Raw genomic sequence first — 23,514 nt, 5'->3', positions numbered from 1 at the left:
TGGGAGTTGGAGGGGAGAGGAGTGGAAAAGAGAAAAAAAAAAATTATCCAGCATATATAATTTCACTTATTTATTCTTTCATCCAAAGTACTTATGAAGGAGTTGGAAAAAAATAGTCTTTTCCAACTCTGATCCACGAGAAACACTGTTTTCATGTAATTCCACCCATAGAATGGAAGAATCGGAGACTTGGAAAATAAGGCATAGATCTGTGAGCACCAACTTTCCTCTAACATTTCTGACATGGAACTTCCAGCAATGACAATGCAATCCTCAATATAATAGGGTAGGTAGTTATGTATTCAGATACTTTGGAAGTCTGTCCTTTCACTAGGCTGACACATGCCTCTTTCTAAGTTCCATCTATTGATCCTAGTGCTTTATTCTCAATAAGCATAGATGATACCTGTCAAAAGAAAAACAGCTTTAGACCTCCTTAACAATAATTAACATAAATTCCTCAAAAACTCAAAATTCGTGGTGCTTTAGGCTAAACATTTGTGGTTGCTTAAAAAAACTCATGTGAGATGATTTTTAAACTTATTTTGATTGCATTCCATTGGATACCCTCTGTTTTTTAAATTTGACTTGAAAGGGTAGTATTTATTTGGACATAATATGTGGTAATGACCTGAGTGGCCTAAAGTATAGAGTGTGCCTTTGTTATGGATACAATACTTCTATCAATGCAGTCTAAAATTTAAAACTATTATATTACATTTTTGGCCATGATTGATGACTAATTGTCAAAACAAACTTTGAACTTTATCATAGAAATTCTCTTAAGTCAGGATTTTCCCAATATTTCACTTGTAAAAGAGATTTATAGTGGATGTAGACATTTATATTTATTCTAATTTCATTTCATTTTATTGAATCATGATATTTTAAAGATAGCAATTCACAGTTAAGATTATGATCCATATAAAAATAGTGGAAATTTGGTGGACATAGGATTTAAGTATCCATTTCATAAAGTAACCATTTATATATTATGTGAGTATAAAATCTGACTTTTGTGGATGACATAAAGGACTTACACTTATTAGTTTATGGTTCAGCATCATAAAATCATTTTTATATACTTATTATTAACATTACTTGAATTTCTGTCAAAAATTTCAGAGTTACAACTTGAACCAATGCTTTAATGGCTAAAAGCCTAATAGACAAACAGAGTATTTATCTATTTGAATAGTGTTTGTAAGAGAAACTTCAATTGTTTCTCATTCTATGACTTTTAGGCTAATTTACAATTTATGTTCTACTTTGCTCTATATTAAAGCATTCCAAAAATACCAAAACTTTTCATTAAAAAGTAAAACAAAAATTATTGTGTTAAAATGTATAGAAAATTGTTGGTGGTATGAATGTACATCACATTAAAAATAAATCTTATTGGAAGTTTTAATGTATGAAACTTCTGTTAGTGATTGGATATAAAAAATCTAAAACCAAAGTTTGATTATTTTAGCTTCCATAGACTCTAGCTATTATTCAGTGAATTCAATTTTCTAGGAAAATTTATCAGCATCCTTGAAACCATTTCATGATTGAATGGCTGGTATATCATTCTTGATGGTTTTCTCTCCAATCAATTCCACTAAACCAATGAAACTCTGTAACAAAATTAGTCTAAATATAAGTACATTCTTTCAGATGTAATAAGGAAACAAGAAATCAGTTTCTAGGTAAATTCCAATAATCTAGGAAATGTTCCTTGGAAAATAATGCATATTGAGAATCACATTCTAAGAAAGGCACACACACATAAAGAAAGGATTTTGTTAGAGATAGGAGATTGTATTAACAGGTTCTCATTGATCACTAGTCTGCAGCAGGTGGGGGATAAGCCCTCACTATACAACGTCCCAACAACGATACGGCAAAAATCCTCATCTGTGGAGAGGAACAGGGATCTGCTTCTTGAAGAGAACCCCCAAGCATCCTTGAATAGAACTACTACCCTCCAAGGGCGCAGATGAAGAAAGGCCATAGTCAACTGAAACAATTTATCAGCAGGTGAATGTACCTGCAAAGTTCAAGGTGTGTCCCATCTAGAACTGTCATAGTGATGCAGACATGTGCCATTCCAGTGAGGACAGTACAGATCATACAAGTTCGTGTAATATGAGTGTGCAGTAAAATCTTCACCTTGCCCAAAAGGAGGTCTGATCTTTGCTTTCAGTTCCTGGAAGATAATCTCTAAGACTTTGGAAAGTCCTGAGAGATGACTGTCTTCACTTACATGGGAGACCTGGGCCACACCAGAGTCTATGCTAATGATGTGATTTATGGTGGGGGCTTTGAACCAGCTTGACCACTGAAGGGGCTGGAGGCTCAAGTTAGCCTTTCAGGCAGTAAACCATGTCTACATGACTGAGCTTCAACGAAAGCTTTGAACATCAAGGCTGAGGTGATACCTAGTGCATATTGTATGTCACTCATCATTGCTGAGAGAGGTTAGCACTGATGAAGACTCCCAGAAAGAACAACTGAAAGCTCATGCTTGAAACTCTTCTGGATTCTACCCTACATGCCTCCTCTCTTCGCTGATTTTTATTTGAATCCTCTTTCACTATTATAAACTGTAACTGTTCAGTGCCGTAAATTGTGTAAGACCGATGACTCACAGATCTGTACCTGTGAAACAAATAATACATTATATGTTAATTAAAGATTTAAAAACAAAATGTAGCTGTAGGTATAATAGTTTTAAATGAGTTCTGTGAGTCCTTCTAGTGAATTATGGAACATGAAGTGGTCTTGGGGACCTTTGAACTTGCAGCTGATGTCAGAAGTGAGAGTGGATTTGGGAACTTCCAATCTTTGCATAAGTAACTGATGTTGAGGGGTTAGAGGTATATCACAAAGGACTTTTTGATATTTGTTAACATTGATTAGTCTGAGGAGGGACCTCCATTGTCTGAAAGAGTTGTGCCCCAGACTTCCTCAACAGTATGTGCCAGGCCTGTCAGAGATATTCAGGCTTCAAAATTAATTGTGAACTTATTCTTTTCTGATTCTTTGAATAAATCCTAACATGACAATCTATTGAAATTTATTGATTGTGGCTCTTGGGTACACTTTCTAAATCTTTTATTCTTAGGTCCTACTCTCTCTATTTTACTTGCTCTTTTTGGTTTTATTTTCTGGGTGGTATTTATTCTCATGAACATAAACTTAACAAATATATCAAACAATTAGTGTTACTTGTTCTTTTTTATATTTCAGTAACAACATCTTTATTCTTCTGTATTTTTTTAATATCATTTCTGAAAAAGCTTATACAATCCTTGGGGAATACTACTTTGGTCATCTACTAGAGATTATTTTGAAATCCCCTGGGAAACTGGCAGGTTTTCGGAAAGCTATAGAACATGGTGACATATATAAATCATTCTGCACCATATTTCATATTGGACACCAATTTTTATCTGTGTCCCTTTCAAAATGTTATTTTGTTCCTCAAGCCCTTTAAAAAATCCGGACCCTGGTTCCTTTAGAGATTTCTTTGCTTCCCCAGCTCCCTCGATGAAATGATGTGAGACTTTCAAACTGCCTATCCAAAGACTTAACTTCAAAAGTCCAATTATAGAACATTTTTGTTTGATGGAGGACGTAAAAAGAAAAACATGGGGACAAGTTCCATGTCTTTCTTCCACTAGTTCATGAATCATTTTAAACCATTAAAATTACTATATGGATTCTCCAAGAAAATGAATTCCACTCCCACTGCTGCCCTCAGGAGATTTCTTGTGGCTCTGAAGTTTGCTCTCTTTTGTAATTATGTAAAAAAGTAGGTCTCTGGCTTCAGGGAATGCTACATTTCACTGAATTGCTCTGGCTTTGCTACACGTTCCTAGTGTATATAAATCTCTGATTATATCCCCCCAAATTTTTACTCAACCACAAATTTGACATTCACTTAGAGCTCTTGCAGTGGTACCTGGACTCTATTGTTGTTGTTGTGGTTTTTCCCCCAAAATGCACCAGTGGGAGACTAATAACTGGCCAAAAAAAAAAGCAAATATGTTGTCTTTTGTCTTCTACTCTGACAATAAAGGGTCATTTATTACTTTTCAAACTGTTACAGACTCTCTTTCATTTCCTGTAGTTGACGTGATAGCTGGTTGGCTGATATTTAATTATTGACTGGAAAAGAGGGCTGTGATATCTTTCTAAAATTCATTCCTCCTTAGGTACTCTGGGGGTTGGGAGTTTTTGGAAAAGGAAGGAAGTGGCACATCTTTGGGAGTATTTTGGAGAACCTTTTACTTCTGGTCTCTAATAGAAGAGTTCAGCTCGCCTGTAGACATCTGAGATGAAGAGATCTAACTCTCCACAGTAATATCAACCTCTCTATTACTAGCAAGCTGGCAAAGATTGTACCTGAGATTCCCTAGACCACTGTGAGAGTGACTTGTTGAGCTAAGGAACTGCTGAGATCCAACCTAACCAGATGAGAAGGGGAAGGGACTGGGGACAGGGTAGCCACCTCCATTCCTTCAGTGTTTTTCTTGCATAGCCTTAACTCCAAGAAGCTGGGGGTCCTGGCCATTCTTACGAAGAGCCAGAAGAGCCTTCCTGAAAAATTCATACAACTTCTGTTAAAAAGACCCTGACCCTGGAAAAAGACACCAAGAAAAATCAAAGCAAAACCTGTTAACTCTGTTGACTATTGCCTTTTTTCTCCCATATCCACTGGCATTTGGAATGCTCAGTCTAAAAGTCATTCAGTAGATGGGACACACCACCATATTTAACTTCTTTTATGATGAAAATCTCCTTAGGAAACAAGAATATCCCAGCAAATATATCACATAGGATGATTGCCTATGGAGATTTATGAAACATAAAATATGTCATTCTAAACTGTGGCTATAGATTTAAACTATCTGCTTTCTAGCACTCAGATTTTGACTGCCATAAGAAATATTCCTACAGAAAAAAAAAAAAAACAGAACTGGAAAATCATCTGCTTTTCAAAAGTAGCTATTTATAGGAGATACTATGAAGAGTAGTCAGACAGCAAGACCATCTAATTTTTTTCTTTTTTAGACTAAAATCAGAAGTGTAGAAATGCCTTTCCTCTTTTCCAGAAAAGTACAAAACAGTCTGCTTCTCTAATGAAGCCCAGTGTTTATCTCAAAATCTCCTAAATCACACTGGGTATTTTGTGTTATATCCCAACAATACGTAGTTTGTCTTGACCCCTTCAGAGAAGATATTTCAATGATGTGGCAGTAGAAAAATAAGTGTCTGACAATTCCCACCCCACGTTAGGAACCTTTCCCTCACTCCACGTCTCATCCTATTTTGGTCAGACATGACTTAGTACAGAGCTGTAAGTAGGAGCACAGTAGTGATTTAAGCATTCAGCCATGTGTCTTCTAAGCCAGACTGGTGCTGAGGAAGGAACAGTGTCAGGGAGCTGGAGAAGATAATTTTGGAGACAGATGATGAGGTGGCAAAATAGAATTGCAGACATGAAGCAGGTTGTGAGAGTATGTGTGCATATGTCTGTGTGTATTTCCCGAAGTGTGAAAGAAAGGCATTCTCACTCTATCCTCTCTCCCTTAGATGTTTTCTCAGGAGAACATCTGTTCTGACTGGAAGATCTAGGGGATTTTTAATGGAGACAGAATTGCAAGATATCAGATTCAGTATATACTTATACTTAAAAAATTATTCATTGCTTATCTGAAATTCAAATTTAACAGGTGTGCTGCATTTTTGTTTGCTAAATTTGGCACCCATAAATGAAAAGTGTAGAGAGCCCTGGTCCTGAGCTTAGCAGATGCAAACTCTACTTTGGTCAGGGGAAGCCTGGGTCTTTTTGTCAATGTGTTGAGGGTACACTGGTCATTAAATTATATCTGACATCAGGAGGAAAAAAAAAATCACCTTTGCTAATACTTCTAGATATTAGTAAAGTACTAAAAAGAAAAAAGAAAATTTTTGCTATGTAAAATAACACTTTTTCACTCACTTATGAAGAATACCTTCCTTTAATTATTATTAACTATTAAACATCTCATTTATCTGTACAACATTAATTTTATTTCTAGCTTTATTGGAAAGCAGGAAATTAATTCCTGTGTGTGGTCTTCTGGGTGTTTTTCTATAGAAAAACTGGAAAAAATACTCTTTTCATGCAGGTACAATCGCTGGGTTCATCTGCTATTTTTTTAAAATATTATCTTTTAACCAGCTTTGTGTCTCAAATTACACCAGAAGCTTTAAAATGATGAGAAATGCATTGCCTTTATAAAAAGGGCCTGAAGGGGCTTAGTACAGATGTGTGCCTCAAGAGCCCATCGTACATATAAATACATTTTCTCTGAGACCCAACAAAAGGAAGTATATGCGAATCACTCTCCTAATGGGTCATTTTTATAGGGTGTGGCAGATCCAGAAATCCTTTCATAGTTTCTCATAAATGTGGAACTGCGACAGGTATCTTTTATCCTTTTTCAGATTTAACCTGTGAAAAAGCAGAAAAAGACTAGAATACTAATTCATTTTGTAAGTTAGAGACTTTAAATCGCTCCACAGATTACAGCTAATGGTATGATGGTGGAAAAGCTTGTGTGCCATGTAGAACTGATGTCCTTGAGGATTTTTTCACTTTCAAAATATATTACATTAAGCAGTCAAAATATTAGTTGTCTGGTAATTATCTAGACATGAAATGGGTTCATACTTTTTGCTGTGTTCTCTCCAATGGTAAACGTGTAGTTTCAGCAATCAGAATAATGACGTGCTCATTTTTGATGTGGGAAATAGAGGCAGAAGAGGAATTATTAGATTTCCTTACTACCCACAGCCCACTGACAAGGCCCTGAAACAGGCAGAGTGACATTCCTCTAGGGACTCAACTGCCTTGATGTTGACACTTTGGTAAGGGCGAAAGGCAATCCTAACCCAAACTGCCCCCTCTGTTCCCCATCCTGTAAGCCTACATTAATATATACAAATTACTTTATAAATTTCCTTTATCTCTAAACCATCCAAGATACATGTTGGCAATCATCTGTCACACGTATGACCCACCCATATATATCGAAGAGTCTTATGACTCGGGTTTAATTAGATGGTAATAAATGACCCTTTCCCAACAATGCTAGCACCCTCAAGATCCTGGAAACCTTGCTTCCAAATTTCTTTGAGACCTATGCTATGCTGAGGTCAACTTAAAAGTATATAATGCGCCACTCCTCATAACCCCTCATGACCTCTTTCAGCCCTTGGGTCCTGTCTCCAGGCTTCAATAAAATCACATTTTTGCACCAAAGGTATCTCAAGAATTCTTTCTTGGCCATTGGCTTTGAACCCTAACGTCTTTCCTACATCAGTTTTCATAATGGGAATGATAACTATTTGATTCACATTAAATCGGACTCTATTTCTTTCAATAAAAATATTCAAAATTCTTCTCAGCTAAGCTCTCCTGTTTCAATCAGTTTCATCACTACCTTTTAATGAGTGATAACACACCTGAATTTTAAACAATTTATTAAACTTTTTTAGCCTTGACCATTCTATTGGGGAACTGTCACTAATCAGTATTTTTAGTGTGTTAACCTTTCTAATTGATGCCTAGGGTCAAAGGTGGGCTAAATACTTGATGGTCCCTCACAGTCAAAATACAAGCATGACCTAAATAAGAGAATGAGTAATTCCTTTCCTTTGAGGAATACTGTCATTATACAATTTTGTCTAATAATATGTAAGTCAAACATAAACATAAACATGAGAGGTTCATAATTTTCACTGGGGATATTTTTATTAATTTCTGCTGAGTGATGTTGGATTAAGATTCAAAAATTAAGACGTTAAAGTTTTTTGGCCTTTGAGCATTAGGAAAAATAAGGCCATAAATGTAATAATGATATGTAATAATAAAAAATATTTTTAATGGACATTTTACTTTAATAGCATGTTCTATAACATATTTCTTATGTTTTTCACACTTTCATTCATGCAGAAACATCTGTTAACTGGAAAAACTATATGGTTTCAAATTTTAAGGTAGCTTATCCAATTTTCTGGAAACAAAGAAGTTCTTGAGTTTTTAGGATGGAAAATAATTAACACAAAGAAAAAAATATATATATGTTTGTCTCTCACTGCATCTCCCTGCATTGTTCACTTTGTCTCCCTTGTTAAAAATAAACCCAAAGACCCCAAATGGCATCAGTTAGGTCATGTCTACACTGGGGATTCTTAGTTAATCTAGTACAGTTTCAACCTCCCCCAGAAATGCAGTATTCACTGGTCAGTCAGGAATTTTCTGATGGGTGCTAATGTGTCTACCACTGGGCTCTCTCCAAGACTCCCCACTTCCGGAGGAAGGTGAAGTAATCTTGCATGATAAAACAGACCCTTTGCTTTGACTCCTAAGGGGAAGCAGCCTTGCCTGCCTCAATCCTCTCATGCTACTCATGTTCTTGCCCCACCCTCCCTCTATAAAAGCCTTCCATTTTATACAACTCTCTGAGCCCCCTCCACTTGCTAGAAGGGGTGCCGCCTATCCATCAGTCATTTAATAAAGCCAATTAGATCTTCACATTCCCTTGGTTGATTTTTTGTTATTTAACACCTTACACTTCTGTCTTACCTAGAATGATGTTTCATAGGATCTGCACTGGGATATTATCTGTCACTAAATAGGAGTCATAGCAGCAGGGATGTTTTTCTTCCCCTTTGCTCCCAACCCACCCTAAACTGGTGAGTTTTATGAATTTTGTGTCTAATGCTTTGCTTGTTTTTCCATACTAGCTCACAGTATATGTCCTTGGACCAGCACTCTGCTTTTGTTTTTCCTTTTAAATGAAGCAGATTAAAAATCCAAATGCCCTCTAAGAAATGTAATGGCTTCAATGGTCAAAATGAACCATCTATTTTCACTGCGTGTCTTTAATATTATAGAATGTGAAATAACATATAAAGAATTTCTTTTTTTTGCTACTTCAAAATTGATGCTTGAAGAAAGACAACCAGCTTTCTCTTGCTGTCTCCAAACAAACTGAATGACTTCTTAATGAGCTCCTTAAGATCAAGAGCTTCTGAGTGTTCCTGTGGCAAGTCTATCATTCCAGTTTATCTTTTTTCTCCAGCCTTTAGCTAGTTACTGGATTCTATCATTGTAATTATTTAAGTTACTAACCCTCTTCCTGTTCACCTCCATCCCATAAGCCCCATTTCCTGGTCCTCCCTTCCTTTCCTCATTGTAAACCATTTACTCTCTATTCAGGAACAAACAACTTTGGGTAGGCAGGACACTTGGAGTTCATGTTAAACATGGAAATGGAAATACAGTCCTCCCTGTAGCTGACCTCTGCCCTTGTCTATTTGCATCTGGACTTGCATCCAGTCTTCTGCCTTGTTTCTGACCCCCAGACTCCATCTCCCAACTGATTCTGATTGCTGAGTCCACGTCGTGTTGTTCTCTGTGCTCCTTAACAATGGCTACCGCACTTCCCACTGGTGAAATAAGCTGCTTTCTGAATTTCAACGTGCTCAGTGGGGTTGTTCTTTCCCATTCCAGCACATCTAAGTCTGCAAATGACTTTCACTTTGATAAATCAATTCTTCTATACGAGGTTAGTTCTTGAGATACAGCCATCTTGGTCAGAGGCCTTAGTAAAATTTACAAGGGCTCCATTCTATTTTTGTCAAAAGCATGAATTATAAAAGCTCCATAAGGTATAACAGGAATTCCTTGAACTTTTTAGTTGGTATATATAGATTATGGCAATAACTGAATGTTTTATTTATAGGTTTTTACTAAATATTTTATTTCAGACTGTTACCACTTTTCATTCAGTCTAGAGCACATCAGCCCCAAAGACTGCATTTTTTTCTTTTAATTTCTTAGTTCTATGCATTTTTTTGGTTTTGCATTAAAAGCGGAATCATGACATTAACTATCTCTATCAACTCTTGGGGAGGGCTTTTTAATATAATTAAAATTAAAAATGGTGAGCCCATCACTGAACTTTACATTCCACCAAAACAGAAACAGTCTCAGGAGGTGTCCTGAGTCTGAAAATCTAATAACATCGACATCTATGCGAATACAGGTGATTGTGTATTCTTTATACCAACACAAATCCCAGCCGGGTCCCATAATATTGAATTATGACAAGGAAGAAAGCAGATAAAATTCTAAATAACAGTTGATACCAGATGGTGTTTATTTAGATAACACCAACCTTATTTTTAGACAACGCTGAAACCGTAGAATTATTTCCTTAACTAAGTTCCAATTAAGTCACTACCCAATTACCTACGTAAGTACCTTACAGTGACTACATATAAAAATCCCTGGCATGTAGGGGCACGACTCATTTGCTGTTTTTGAATCTGAATGCTTTGTGTAGAGTCAATTAGTTGTTGGAAACCACTTTCAGAAAAGCAGCATCTTTTCTTTCCCTTTCGCCTTATTTGAGTGGATGAGACTAATGGTCTCCTTGTAAGACTGGGAGACTGTCCTTGATTCTGCAGCTCAGAAACCTGTGGCTGCTCCATCTTGAAAGACTCATTCATCCCCTTTCACTTCCTCCTGCTACAATCCTTCTCACCGAATGCCACTGGGGATTCCATTTATTTTACCTCCCAGGAGATTCCACAGGTTCCAAATTTCACACCCGGCTCAAATTTCAGAAGAGCAGCATGGCTTTTATTACTGAACTGACATCTCATCTGACCTCTGCCTCACAGAAGAGCTGGACTTCCGAAGCTCTGAATATTCAAATTTAATTTCAGCTACTCACAGTGCCAGCTTCAGCAGGAACGAAAGGATATCCTGCAGCATCTGTAATTATGGATTAATTTGAATATGTCCTCCAATGCAGATTATGAAGGCTTTGCTAATAAGGACTGGTGACGTTGCCGCCTTTTTTCTCTCCCTACATTGACATTGAGAAAGGAAAGGAAGTAGAGAAGAACCAGGAACTCTTTTTTTTTTTTTTTTCCCTATTGCAGAGTCATAGACTTTCATGAAATGAGCTTAATTTAATATTATTATTATTTTTCTTAGATAACTCTAAGCTTGTGCTACTTATTTCCTACAGCTATTTTATCGAATAATACACTTGGTAGGTTGTCTTTTGAGTCTTCAAAATGAGCTGACTGAATCAAAGTTTTTCTACCATTCTCAAGTTCCTTATTAGGCTGGGATTTCTTTGACCCGCTGTCATAATCAGGTTTCCCCCAGTACATCCAGCACAGTAGACAATAACTGCCTCCAGAATAATATGTAAATGAATGACTATAAATGTCACATCCTTCTAGATGCTTTTCTACCTAATCTGTGTTCCTAACTGCTTAAAATTATTATTTAAATTTAAAATTTGTTTAAAGCTAATACGTGTTTCCTTGTGGGTATTCATGAGACAACTGGCAAATATGAAAATCTAAACTTACATCAGAGACATAGATTCATACTGACTTGTACCACTGACAAATTAGAGGCCAGTCAGTCCTAAAGAATTATCACACAATATGTTCCGTTCTGACTAGAAAAATACAAAACTATGCTCAGTTTCAAAAACTTAAATTTGGTGCCAGAGTCATCTTTCCCACACGTGCTCATTATTCAAATTAGCTAGGGCTTCTGTAAACATTTATTCAAATTAGCTGGAGCCTCTGTAAACATTTAGATTCCCAGCTCATCTCTCTGAGAGTCAGAGGCAGGGCCCAGAAATGTGTATTTTTTAACAAGCTCCCCCAGGAGGGTCAGGATCGGGCAATTTTGGTAACCACTGAATTAGAGTTCAACAAGGTGTGGCAAGATCGTTCTTGATGAGTATGTGGCATCTTTAAGGACCCAATAAAATCTTACTGGAAACAAAGTTTTGGATTTTCCTTTATAGAAAATCCAGGGTGAAGCTGCAAATTTTTGATTTATGCTTTTAAAAACCTGGACAATTTCAGGGAGGGAGGCAGAATATTACCAGCTTCTTTTTTTTTCCCCCAAAGAAGAAAGCCCCCATGGTGTGAATTCAGGTTTATTTAAACACCATGACATTATGACTAATATATTGGATGAGAAAATCCATTTTCATTTCTAATTTTTCCATATAAGAACCCTTCCTGAAATTTATTATTGTTTTACTTTGGCTTATAGCCTTAAAAATTAAACACTGGAAGTGTCTGTCAAATTTTGCAATTTTCCTGCTAACTGCAGTAAAAAACAGCTCCAAGAGTATAAAACAAATGTCACTTTCATGAGAGCAAAGGAACATTTGACTTTCAAATAAAAAACGTATCTGAATCCATGGAGTAGAGAAATATAAGTCAGTTAAACATTAGAAAATATTATAGAAAAGAAAGAAAAAAATAAGAATGTGGAGATTGTGATGGTATCATCACATGCTCCGTCATGAAAGATACAATGTGGAGTTTTGTCAAAAAATAAAATGCTACAGTAAACTGGAATTCTTATAAAGGCTCTGGGAAGATAATGAGAAACTGACATTTCAATGAAGAGAATAGGAATGTATTTTTCTTTAACTGACTTTAGGTATTAACACACACACACATGCACACATATATACACACAAATACATATATACTGACACATACATTTAGACACACTCCAATGTACATTTATACTTTTTCCTTGGTTTTGCTTTCCTGAGGCTTATTCAGTTACAACTGATGAGAAACAAAAAGGGCATTCATACATTTTTTTAAAAATTCAGCATTCATACATTTTTAGTATTTCATTTATACCACTTGCGGTAAACCTAGAAAATTGCTATTATTTTGAAATGGTTTTTCTGAAGTAATCTTGTTTCTGGATCTACAGCAGACCTCTATACCTACACCCCAAAAATCTATTAGAGCAAGCAGTCAATAAAAATGGAAAGATACAAAAAGGGAATCAGAAAATTTTGTTTGTAAATATTTCCTTTTGAAATGTACATACATAAAACATTTCACAAGCACACGCTTTGTGCCAAAACATTCAGTGCATTTATAATACTTGTGTGGCTGAAAGTTTGTAGTTGAATTTGCATTTGTAAAGACTGAAGTCTTTTTCCCTTATGGAAAGTAACCATGGAGAACAAGACACAAATAATTATTAGGAATCAATAGGAAATGGCTTATTCAGAAAGATTAATTGCTCAGTTGTGGAGGGCTTCTATAAAGAAGAAGAGCACACCTATGAAGAATATATAAAATTAGAGGTAAAATACCTAGTAAAAATATTTTACTATTTGAATATATATACATGTATATTATGATGGGTATATATATATATATATATATATATATATATATAATATATGCTACATTTCCAAGTGTTCAAAAACTTGAAAGTTCAAGAACTTTCGCTCTTCCTTCTTATACATAAAGTATTTCTTTATGATAATAGTAATTGCTGTATTCTTATGTACAGTTTATTGGAGTTTGTTGTTTTCTTCAGTAATAAATAATAAACTTATCTAAGGCTTTTCTTCATCATAGTGAATTAGTTGTAATACCATAAACAAGCTGATTAAATTTAATTTTAAAACTACCAGTTACATGGTCTAGGTTTAGCTGATTGTCATATTTATAATATTAAAATGGTTTAGTTCTTCAGAAATTTTTATATTGGACAGATGACACTGATTTATTGTCTCACATAAGAATTCTGGCCTACATCCTTTTCACTGGGCATCAATTTACTCTCATGGTTGACCAACTTGCCTAGTGGGAGCCTATTTCTTTATGGTAAGACTTACTTGGGGAATGTCAAAATCAAGTGTTATAATAAATGTGGTTCCTAAGCACATGGATTTATAGCTAAGATCTATTTTGTGCTTCTAGAGGTAAGTTTCTGGGGCTCTGCATTAATTTGAAGGTAGACAAGTAAGTTTAAATATATGCTACAAATCCTACAGAAATCACTGCAATAATAAAAAATAAAGTTATAGCAAATAAGTCAACAACAAAAAACCCCCGACTGGAATCATTAAAGAAATTCTATTAATCCAAAAGAAGACAGAAAAAAAGAAAAAAAATTGGAAAGATGCAACAAGTAGGAAAATAAACAGAAAGATGACAGATTTAAAGCCAATTATAGCAGTATTCACATTAAATATAAATGGTTTAAATGCTCTGATTAAAAAGCAGAGATAGCAGGATTGGGGAAAAAAAAAGAGACCCAACTATATGCTGCATAGAAGAAATGTATTTCTTTCTTTTTTTAAAGAAATGTGTTTCAAATATAAGGTACAAATGGGTTAAAAGTAAAAGGATGAAAAAAACACACACCAACATAGCAATAATCAAAAGAAAGCTGAAGTACTTCTACTTATACCAGTAAAGCAGTTTTCAGATCAAAAAATATTTCTAGGGATAAAGATGGTCATTTTCTAATCACAAAGGAGCTATCTGATCAAGTGGAAGTTATGGCCCTAGCTGATCATGGATCTTTTAGAAGAGCTTCAAAATACATCAAGTAAACACTGATATAACTGTAAGAAGAAATCGGGAATACCACAGTTATAGTTGGAGATTTCCACATTGCTTTCTCCATAATTGATAATATAAGTAGATAGAAAATCAGTAAGGACATAGAAAATCTTGTTCAACTTGACAAAAATTTTACATGCATTTCAAACAAAGATAATGAAATAAAATGCAGTAATACGCAAATGCCTCATCTATTATTAAAGGAAAAATTAAAAAGTTATTCATATACAATCATGAAATCACACACTCAGTGTAAATGGAGACAAAAAAGTATTTCATCAGGGGACCTGGGTGGCTCAGTAGGTTAAGCCTCTGCCTTTGGCTTGGGTCATGATCCCAGGGTTCTGGGATAGAGCCATGCATCAGGCTCTCGGCTCAGCAGGGAGCCTTCTTCCCAACCCCCACCCTGCATGCCTGACTGCCTACTTGTGATCTCTGTCTGTCAAATAAATAAATAACTAAATCTTTAAAAAACAAACAAACAAACAAACAAAAAGGCAGGGAGCCTGGTTCCCCTTCCCCCTCTGCCTGCCTCTCTGCCTACTGTGATCTCTCTCTCTCTGTGTCAAATACATAAAATCTTAAAAAAAAGTATTTCATCAGTACAATAATTTAATCACATTTTTCTTTATATTTCTTTCATAAATCAATCTATATAAGGATTTTGCTAATTGCAGATAAGCTTTTTTTTTTTTTTTTAAAGATTTATTTATTTATTTTAGGGGGGTGAGGGGGAGAGGGAGAGGAAGGGAGAATTTCAAGTTGACTCTCTACTGAGTAAGGAGCCCCTTGTAGGGCTCAGTTCCATGACCCTGAGATCATGACCTGAGCCAAAACTAAGAGCTGGACACTCAACTGACGGAGCCATCCAGACACCTTTGTGAGTATTACACATGGATAATGGATGAGAATATTTATGTCTTAAAATTAATTTCAAGAGCTATATAATTTATGGAGTTTAAAAAGCTTCATTTTATGGAATACATTTTCATTCCCTATGCATCAGAATGCCTACTGTAACAAAGTGAAAGGTAGTAGCTGAAACAATTATTTGCCAGAAATCATAGCATATATTTGTCTATAGCTCACAAATACATTTAAAGATGGCTTTACAAAAAACCCTATATTCATTCAGTCTAAGATGCCATTAGAAATCATGCCATTATTTTAGGTTCTTCTAGAAAATAATAAATGCTCCCAATTTAATTGTGACATAGTAAGATACAACAGTTTCTGAGATGTTAAAATATAAAGTGTGTGTGTGTGTTTTCTGAGATGTTAAATGAATGTATCCTGAGATGCACAATGGGTGTGTTCTGAGATGTTAAAAGGTAAATAGTATGGATTTTATAATCTAAACCTAAAAACATGTCTCCCCTAAAGTGAATTTTATGTGAACTGAATTCAGATTCTGTTGACCCACTGGAATAGCCATTCCAGGCTCAATACTGCTGGGGAAATGTATCAATTCTCTGTCTTGAATATTTGAAGAAGAAAGATATTCCTATGGTGCTTGTGTGGCTCAGTTAGTTAAGTGTCTGCTTTTGGCTCAGGTCATAGTCTCAGGGTCCTGGGATTGAGTCCCACATTGGGCTCCCTGCTCAGTGGGCAGTCTGCTTCTCCCTCTGCCTCTCTCCTACTCAAGTTCTCTTTCTCGCTCTCTCAAATAAATAATAAGTAAAATCTTCAAAAATAAAAAAGCAAGATATTCTCAACTTTCTACTGGTTAATAATATGAGAAGAATAAGGGAATGAAAGGGCTACATAAAATGGAAGAAGTCATTATTAACTCAGAAATACTTAACATATTATAGTTTCCCCCCAGATCTTAGAACTAAGATATGTTTGTGTTATGTCTTTAGAAAGTTAGAGTTTTTTGCACAAACACTCTAAGGGATTAATGAGTTTCAATTTCATTGGTCCAACTGAGGCTACACTTTAACATCTGAATGAATTAGTTACTGATATAGAGACTAAGCACTTCCATTTTTCAGGGCCCTACAGAAATTCAGACCAGGAGATACTATGGAAAGATGTTTAAAATGGTAAGAACTTTTAGAAAAAAACAATTAGACAAATATAGTGTAGAACTGTACGGTGCAATAATATATATCTACTACTATAATATTAAAATAGTTACACATGTCAAAAAATTTAACAAACCTATGAATTAAAACAGAATCAAGGAAAGTGAGCACAGAAACAACCTATGTTTTAATTTTGATAAACCAGTGTAATAGTTAAAATTTGTCCATTTTTAAAATTCCCAATTAACAAAATAATCAAGGAAATATATAATTAAAACATCTTTTAGTTAATTTTTGAAATATTTTTCTACCAAAGAACATTTTTTACTAATATCAGTAATGTTTTTCAATAGCAAAATTAGGGGCACCTGGGTAACACAGCTGGTTGAGTGTTGGACTTGGTTTCGGCTCAGGTCATGATATCAGGATCGTGAGATCAAGCCCGGTGTTGGGCTCCATGGTCATGGAAGAGTCAGCCTGAGATTGTCTCCCTCTCCCTCCCTGTCTGCCCCTTACCCAACTCTCTTATAAAGACAGAGCATGTGTGCTCTCTTTTACTAAAATCAAATAAATACATAAAATCTTTTAAAAAAGTAAAATTAATAGTGGCAAGTATTTCAACAGTAACTATTTACATGTACTTTATGATAAATTATTCAAGCTTCTATTAGGTTTATAAAATATAAACAAATTTTATTTAGCTGGATCTTAGATAACTGATAATATGGAAAATGTTAAAACTTTTATTTAACATTATTTTATAGCCATTATGTTTAATACTTTAAGTATAAGTAGTTCATTCAGTCAAACTTGAATTCAGCTTGGTACTCCATTTCTGCCTATTCTAAACCATTCAGATCACTTACCTTATCTTTTCTTTGCTTTTCATCCTGGTATACAGTCCAGTGTTCTCCATCATTGCTGTAAGCTAGTTTGTAGGAGCCTACGAACTGTACATGACCAAAATCTTTAGCTCCTTGTGTAATGATGCCAGTTACTTTGGTAGGGACCAGAAGGTCCACCTAAGAAAAAGGAAAAGATTTAATTTAAATGCCACAATAGAGTCCATTATAAATTTGCAAGTCTCTTGAATTCAGAAGATTAAAGTAACATACATGCTCAAGCCAAAAATACACTGATTATTTGAATATTGAAACTGATGATCAAGTCTATTATTGGCTTATAACTTTGATTTTGCTGCTGGATAAGTTTAGTTGAATAACTATTTTGACCATTTTAAAATAAAGTGATGGTCATTTCAGTCTACCAATCAATTTTATAATAAACTGATATATCTAGCCATGCAGTTTTGTGCAACTAAGATAGCACAGAGCTGGCAAGTCTGACCTTCTCGAAATGATTATTATCTTCCACAGCTAGTGCTTGTAATTCAATTTGTTGACTTTACTTGTCAATTCAATAACAAAAATAAAACTATACTTGTGTACACATTAGGAATAAAAATGATATATGTACCACAGTTAAACATTAAATAAAAGCCAACATTATCTCCATGAATTTTAATCAGCTCAGAATATAGAATTGAGTAACAGTAATTGTTGTCCAGTGAAAATCTCTTTCAGAAAAGTACAATCCTAAATGTTGAGGAGGAAGTCAGGCATTCTTCAAAAATGAAGACAGATTAAAGTATGCATCCATGACCTGTGGGATCTGTGCTCATGAGATGTTTGATCCTATGAACTATGTACTTATAAAACCTTAAGGCCCATGATTATTTGGTAAACATTAAATTAATCAGGATGCAATTGAAACGCAAAAGATAGGATTAATATTTATGAAAAAAGAGTACACAACACTGAAAAATTTAGTATATTCTTCTTTGTTCTCTAATTCATGAAGCTTTTCTTCTTAGGATGTGAATTTTAAAAAATTATAGGAATCTTTGTTTTCCCTGCAGACAATTCTTATAAGACCTTTACCTTGAGGTTTATTGATGTTCCTTAATCTACAGCTTCCTCTCTCCTTCCACAATAGCCACCTACTTCCTCCTACTTCCTATGACTAATTGCCCTGCTTACATCCTTGATCTTATCATTTTCGCTGTCATGATCCCATGTGTGACCTTGGTGGCCTTCAACCACTATGTCCTTTTGTTTCTATTTCAGGTTCTCCATCCTGTGCAATGTATATAGCCACAAATAGACAGTCATGGGTCAGATCAGTACATGAATGAAAAGAGAGCTACAGAGAATGCATTGAATAGACCGTATTTAATTACTGCATTTAGATGCTCTTCAATAAAGATATGAAAAAAATTCCCAATGTTTCACAGCCTAGGGATATTTATTTAAAAAGTCATAGGGGCTTTTCAACACTTTTTGGAACATTCCTTAGTTAGAGAGTTTAGACTCAAACTGGATAACGGATTAAGACAGAAAACTACCTTTAATGAGTTATTAAACCATTTTAGAAATTTTATCAAAAACTAGAAATACTTCTGATTTTGCTATTTCCTAAACATGTGTTATAGCATCTAAAATACCTTACCTGTCCCACAGAGATGCAAGATGGCAAAATTATACCTGGGAAGGAAACTGTTGCTATCTCATAGGAACTACACTAAGTGCTTTCTTTTGTCCTCACTGAATCCTCTCAACAGTCCTATACAGCCTTTGAGATGAGGAAACAGATGCCCATTATAGCATGATGTGTGATCTAAAGATAAATAGTGAGTAAAGGGAGGATGCTAGATTCAAATCCATCTTTCTGATTCAAAGTTCCACCATACATTTAAATTCTCACTGAATGATTTCTTTCCATTCTTTGTGACTATTTCAGAAATTTCTGAAAAATCTCAAAGCTTCCTCGCCATACTCATCAAATTTATAGCAACTCTAAGCCCAGTCCAAGTCAATCCTGGCTTTACAATATTGGAAGAGCCCTGTGTTTTAACATGAATTTCATCTCTGTTCCTCCCTTGCCCAGAGTTAAAAATATGCATTGCTTTTGTTGTCCTAAATCCAAATATAATTGCACAGAGACACCTGGGCATAGACACTGCTCTTCAAAATGCTCTTAATGTTGCTGACGCTCGGCGGGCAAAAAAACCTTACAGTATTCTGAGTCACTGCATTACCAGCCACACTCCAAACACACAGGAACTCAAACTGTCACCAAGAATATGAGCACTTCTAAGGCTGGCTTCTTTATAGTCCCTAAATGTCTATGAGTCTTTAGCTAAGATGATGCAATGAAGAGTCTTATAGCGTATCTCTTTTTCTGTGCTATTTCTTAAACTTAGCTGGGTTTCCTGCTGGGTGGAGATGTTTTCTCCTTAAGTTGTATGTCTTGGCTCTTTCTAACAGATATGTTTTTCTCCCACTCTAACTGCTCCCCTTCTCCAGCTTGTTTTTTTTTTTTTTTTTAACTAGAAATGTTTTTCTTTTTTGTTCCAGTTAAGTCAACTTCTCTACTTAAATAGTCAGCAATCTGTTTCAAGCTGGATTTTGTCCTAAGATTTGCTACATTAAACTTAGACTACCAGGCCTAAGAAAACCTCTCTTAGTGTAAAAAGAATCAGCATCCCACACTTAACCCGAAACTCCTGCAACAGGACATGGACAGATCTGTCGGGGACACAGTCACAGATGTGTCACTCTCATGTTCACAATGATTCCAGAAAAGCTCCTTCTTCTAGATCTATGCTTACCATTGGCTCATAAGTACTTTGCCTTCTTACAGATCTTCTGAATTAAAGTTGTACTGCAAACATGTTGGACAAAATGCCTTCAGCTGTTGTAGACAGACCCTTACCTCCCAAGGTTTGGCTTGAATACAGCAGGTCATTTAGGGTACTGAGCTGGCATATGGGTAGGTATTTGGCTCAGTGCACTGCACTTCATGCCTGGATCTGTATTAAATGTGGCTTACATATAACAGTCCCTCAATAAAGGCTTTGCTGGATTGAGCTAAAACTACTTCCTAAGTATGTTTCATGGCCAAGGATGCCGTAAGGTACCACTGCAGAAAATGCCGGCCGTCTTCCCCTTGTTTTTCTACATTGTGTAACATCACTGTTCAAGGAAACAGAGGCCCAGTGGTGCCAACCAGATTTTACTGGGAAAGGCAACGAGTTAAATATCATCTCCAATCTTCTGATACTGACAGTCAGTCTTTTGGAGAAAAACTGGATGGTCTGGGTTCCCCAAATGGCTCTGCCCTTACTGGCTCTATGCCCTTGGGCAGGCTACTTGACTTCTCCACATCTCATTTTCCTCATCTGAAAAATGAAGATAACAATCCTCATAGGATTTTATGAGGATTAGATGAATTAATATTTACTAAGTGTGTAAAAGAATTTGATGAGAATAAAACAATAAATAAATCTGGGGGAATAATCCATTATCAGTCTCAGCATGTTATTAGAAAAAAATATATAGAATCAGGGAAATGGCCTGTTTGTCCTAGAAGCAACTTCTGGATCATAGTATATTTTGGTCAGCTTCTCGGGTTGTATACAAAGATAGTCATTTCATCTTTACTTAAAGTAGAGAGAATTAGAAGCACTGAAATTCCCATTTATCGGTGAAATGGCTTACTAAAAATAATATAATTTTATGGAGTTTTGTACATCCTCATTTGAATATTAAGATTATATTGGGGCGCCTGGTTGGCTCAGTGGGTTAAAGCCTCTGCCTTTGGCTCAGGTCATGATCTCAGGGTCCTGGGATCGAGCCCTGCATTAGGCTCTCTGCTCAGTAGGGATCCTGCTTCCTCCTCTCTCTCTGCCTGCCTCAGTGCCTACTTGTGATCTCTGTCTGCCAAATAAATAAATAAAATCTTAAAAAAAAAGGATTATATTACAATAAGGAAATGGTTCCAAAATAATACTAACAGAGGGAATTAGATTCCAAATTATAGTGAGAGATTAATTTTCCTTTAATTATATGAGTAAAAAAAGGATGCATATACAAAAAAGGCTCAAATGATATGTGAGTAAAGAAAGAAGTATTGCATGAGGGTTATGTAGGAATATAACTCTTTTGTTGTAAAATGTCCTGTAATGTTTTAGTGAAGCATAATTATTTTTAGAGTGTCTAACTTAGAAAAACTATAGAACAACTAAGAGCATCTGTTTGAGAAAGGTCAAGATAAATGACATTTCAGATGTCTGCAGCATACCCTAACAGATGGCTTCCTGGAAGGGCAGACTAGGAAAGTCAGCTGATTTTCACAGAGATGTACTTAAAAGGGTGAGGAAAATGAAAAGTGATACAGATACACAAGTGCGCAAGAAAAGTGAAAAGACAAGAAAAGGACCCAAGAGATTTATCACTGAAATATGCAACACAGCTGCATCTAAAATGCTCTAGAGTTTGCCTTTCTGTTATTGGTTATTTTGAATGACATATTTTATAATTTCACAGAGCTTTGTAAAATTAACTCACTGAACATAAGTAATTTTGAAGCTAATATAATTATATGGCATTTAAAAATGAAATTATGGGTAAAATGTTTAGATAACATTTTGGTTTTAGTAAAGAATTTTTTTACCATAACATTACATAATACAACTGTATGTAATTCTAGGTCCATTGAAGGCACATCATTCACTGTTCTCGGTATTTGAACAATATTTTTGGTTATCAGATGTTGGTAACACTTTTAGTGCATATTTGTAGGCCAGCTAGTTAATATGATGAACTCAATAAGAAATATTATCCTGCTCCTGTATCTGATACAATCTAGTAGCTCTAAGGTTACACATTCAGTATTCATAAATACTATATCCTATATATTCATTTCGCTACTCATTATTGCTCTCCTCCTCCCTGTACTTGAAAAAGTTGAAGTTTCTAATAATATTTTTAAATATTTATTATAGCAATTACTTTTTCCATATTGAACTTTACAGCTATGAGAACTAATAGAAAAAATTATACCATGAAATAACCTTTCAAAGGATAGAGGGACTTTTCTGTTTCAGTGGTGTTTTATAGTACGCCTTTTACATATAAAACCACACATAACCTATGCCTGGTGCCACAAACAAGCTTTATAAGCTTAGGTGATCATTCAGGAGTATGTTTTGCAGGACACCTGACATAGAGTAGACATTCCAGATATCTAGGTATCATCTGTCCTGGATTCAAAATTGAGATAATTCTGTATTTAACAATTACCTGCAATTATAACATGAACAAAGCTCCAGGTCAACCTGATCTACACCCCATGAATGCTGTCAGCTCATGACTGCTAACTTTTTAAAAGAGATTATTTAGAATCATGCAGTAGTTCAACTGCATGTTTTAACTGAGGATGAGCGATAGCATGATAACTATGTACAATTTATGTTTAATAATTTTATTATATTTTAATAATCTTGTTCATGGAAGTAATACAAACTATGAAGAAAAATTGAGAAATACAGAAAGAGGAGAAGGCAACTCTGTCTCACTATCAGATACCATCAATGCTTTTTATCCACCCTAAGCATGGGTTTTTTAGGCAAATTTGACTTGGCATTTGACTGGCTACCAGGTCTTGGTTGCACTTTTGGTCTGTATTTGCAGGTCAATTAGTTCATTCTTTTTTCCACTTAGTATTTCATCAGTAATCCTCTATGTAAACAAACTATTTTTTAAGACTTTCTTTTTGCCCTAACACACCATGTTAATGCTTTGCTGCAATCAATTATTTACTATAAAACATTTATTCCTCCCTGTGCCCTCAATTTTTCTCTATTAAAATTGATATTCTCCAAAAATCCTAGTCTTTTCATTTGGCCACATATCTCACTTACATAGGATAAATTCACAGAATTAGGGTTATTTGGTAAAAGGATGTGAAAAATAGATTCATTTTCTAAAGATATATAATAAACACTCATTGTGAAAATTTCAGGTGGTATAAGAGATAGAAGGAATTCAGATAACATAATCTATAATTTTATTATCCAGAGTTAATTCTGGTTGACCTCTTGATATTCATATTTGCAGATAGTTATTCCCATATATCTTCATAAAAATAAACTCAGAGTATACATGTTGCT

At 35.1% G+C, this 23,514-nt stretch overlaps 1 protein-coding gene across 2 annotated transcripts in view; it reads right to left on the bottom strand.

Annotated features, from left to right (window-relative positions):
* The window catches only part of EDIL3 (EGF like repeats and discoidin domains 3), a 404,801-nt gene that overhangs the window by 7,352 nt on the left and 373,935 nt on the right, over positions 1 to 23,514 (bottom strand). For both annotated transcript variants that reach the window (XM_004759122.3, XM_004759121.3), the window contains one exon: positions 17,369 to 17,524. In XM_004759122.3, the coding sequence (XP_004759179.1) occupies positions 17,369 to 17,524 (156 nt within the window). The remainder of the gene's footprint in view (positions 1 to 17,368; positions 17,525 to 23,514) is intronic.

Source organism: Mustela putorius, unplaced genomic scaffold (genome assembly GCF_011764305.1).
Source record: "Mustela putorius furo isolate JIRA1106 unplaced genomic scaffold, ASM1176430v1.1 tig00537350_pilon_pilon_pilon, whole genome shotgun sequence".
Lineage (NCBI taxonomy): Eukaryota > Metazoa > Chordata > Mammalia > Carnivora > Mustelidae > Mustela > Mustela putorius.
Note: the sequence above shows the minus strand (reverse complement) of the source record. Positions and strands in the feature narration are given on the sequence as shown.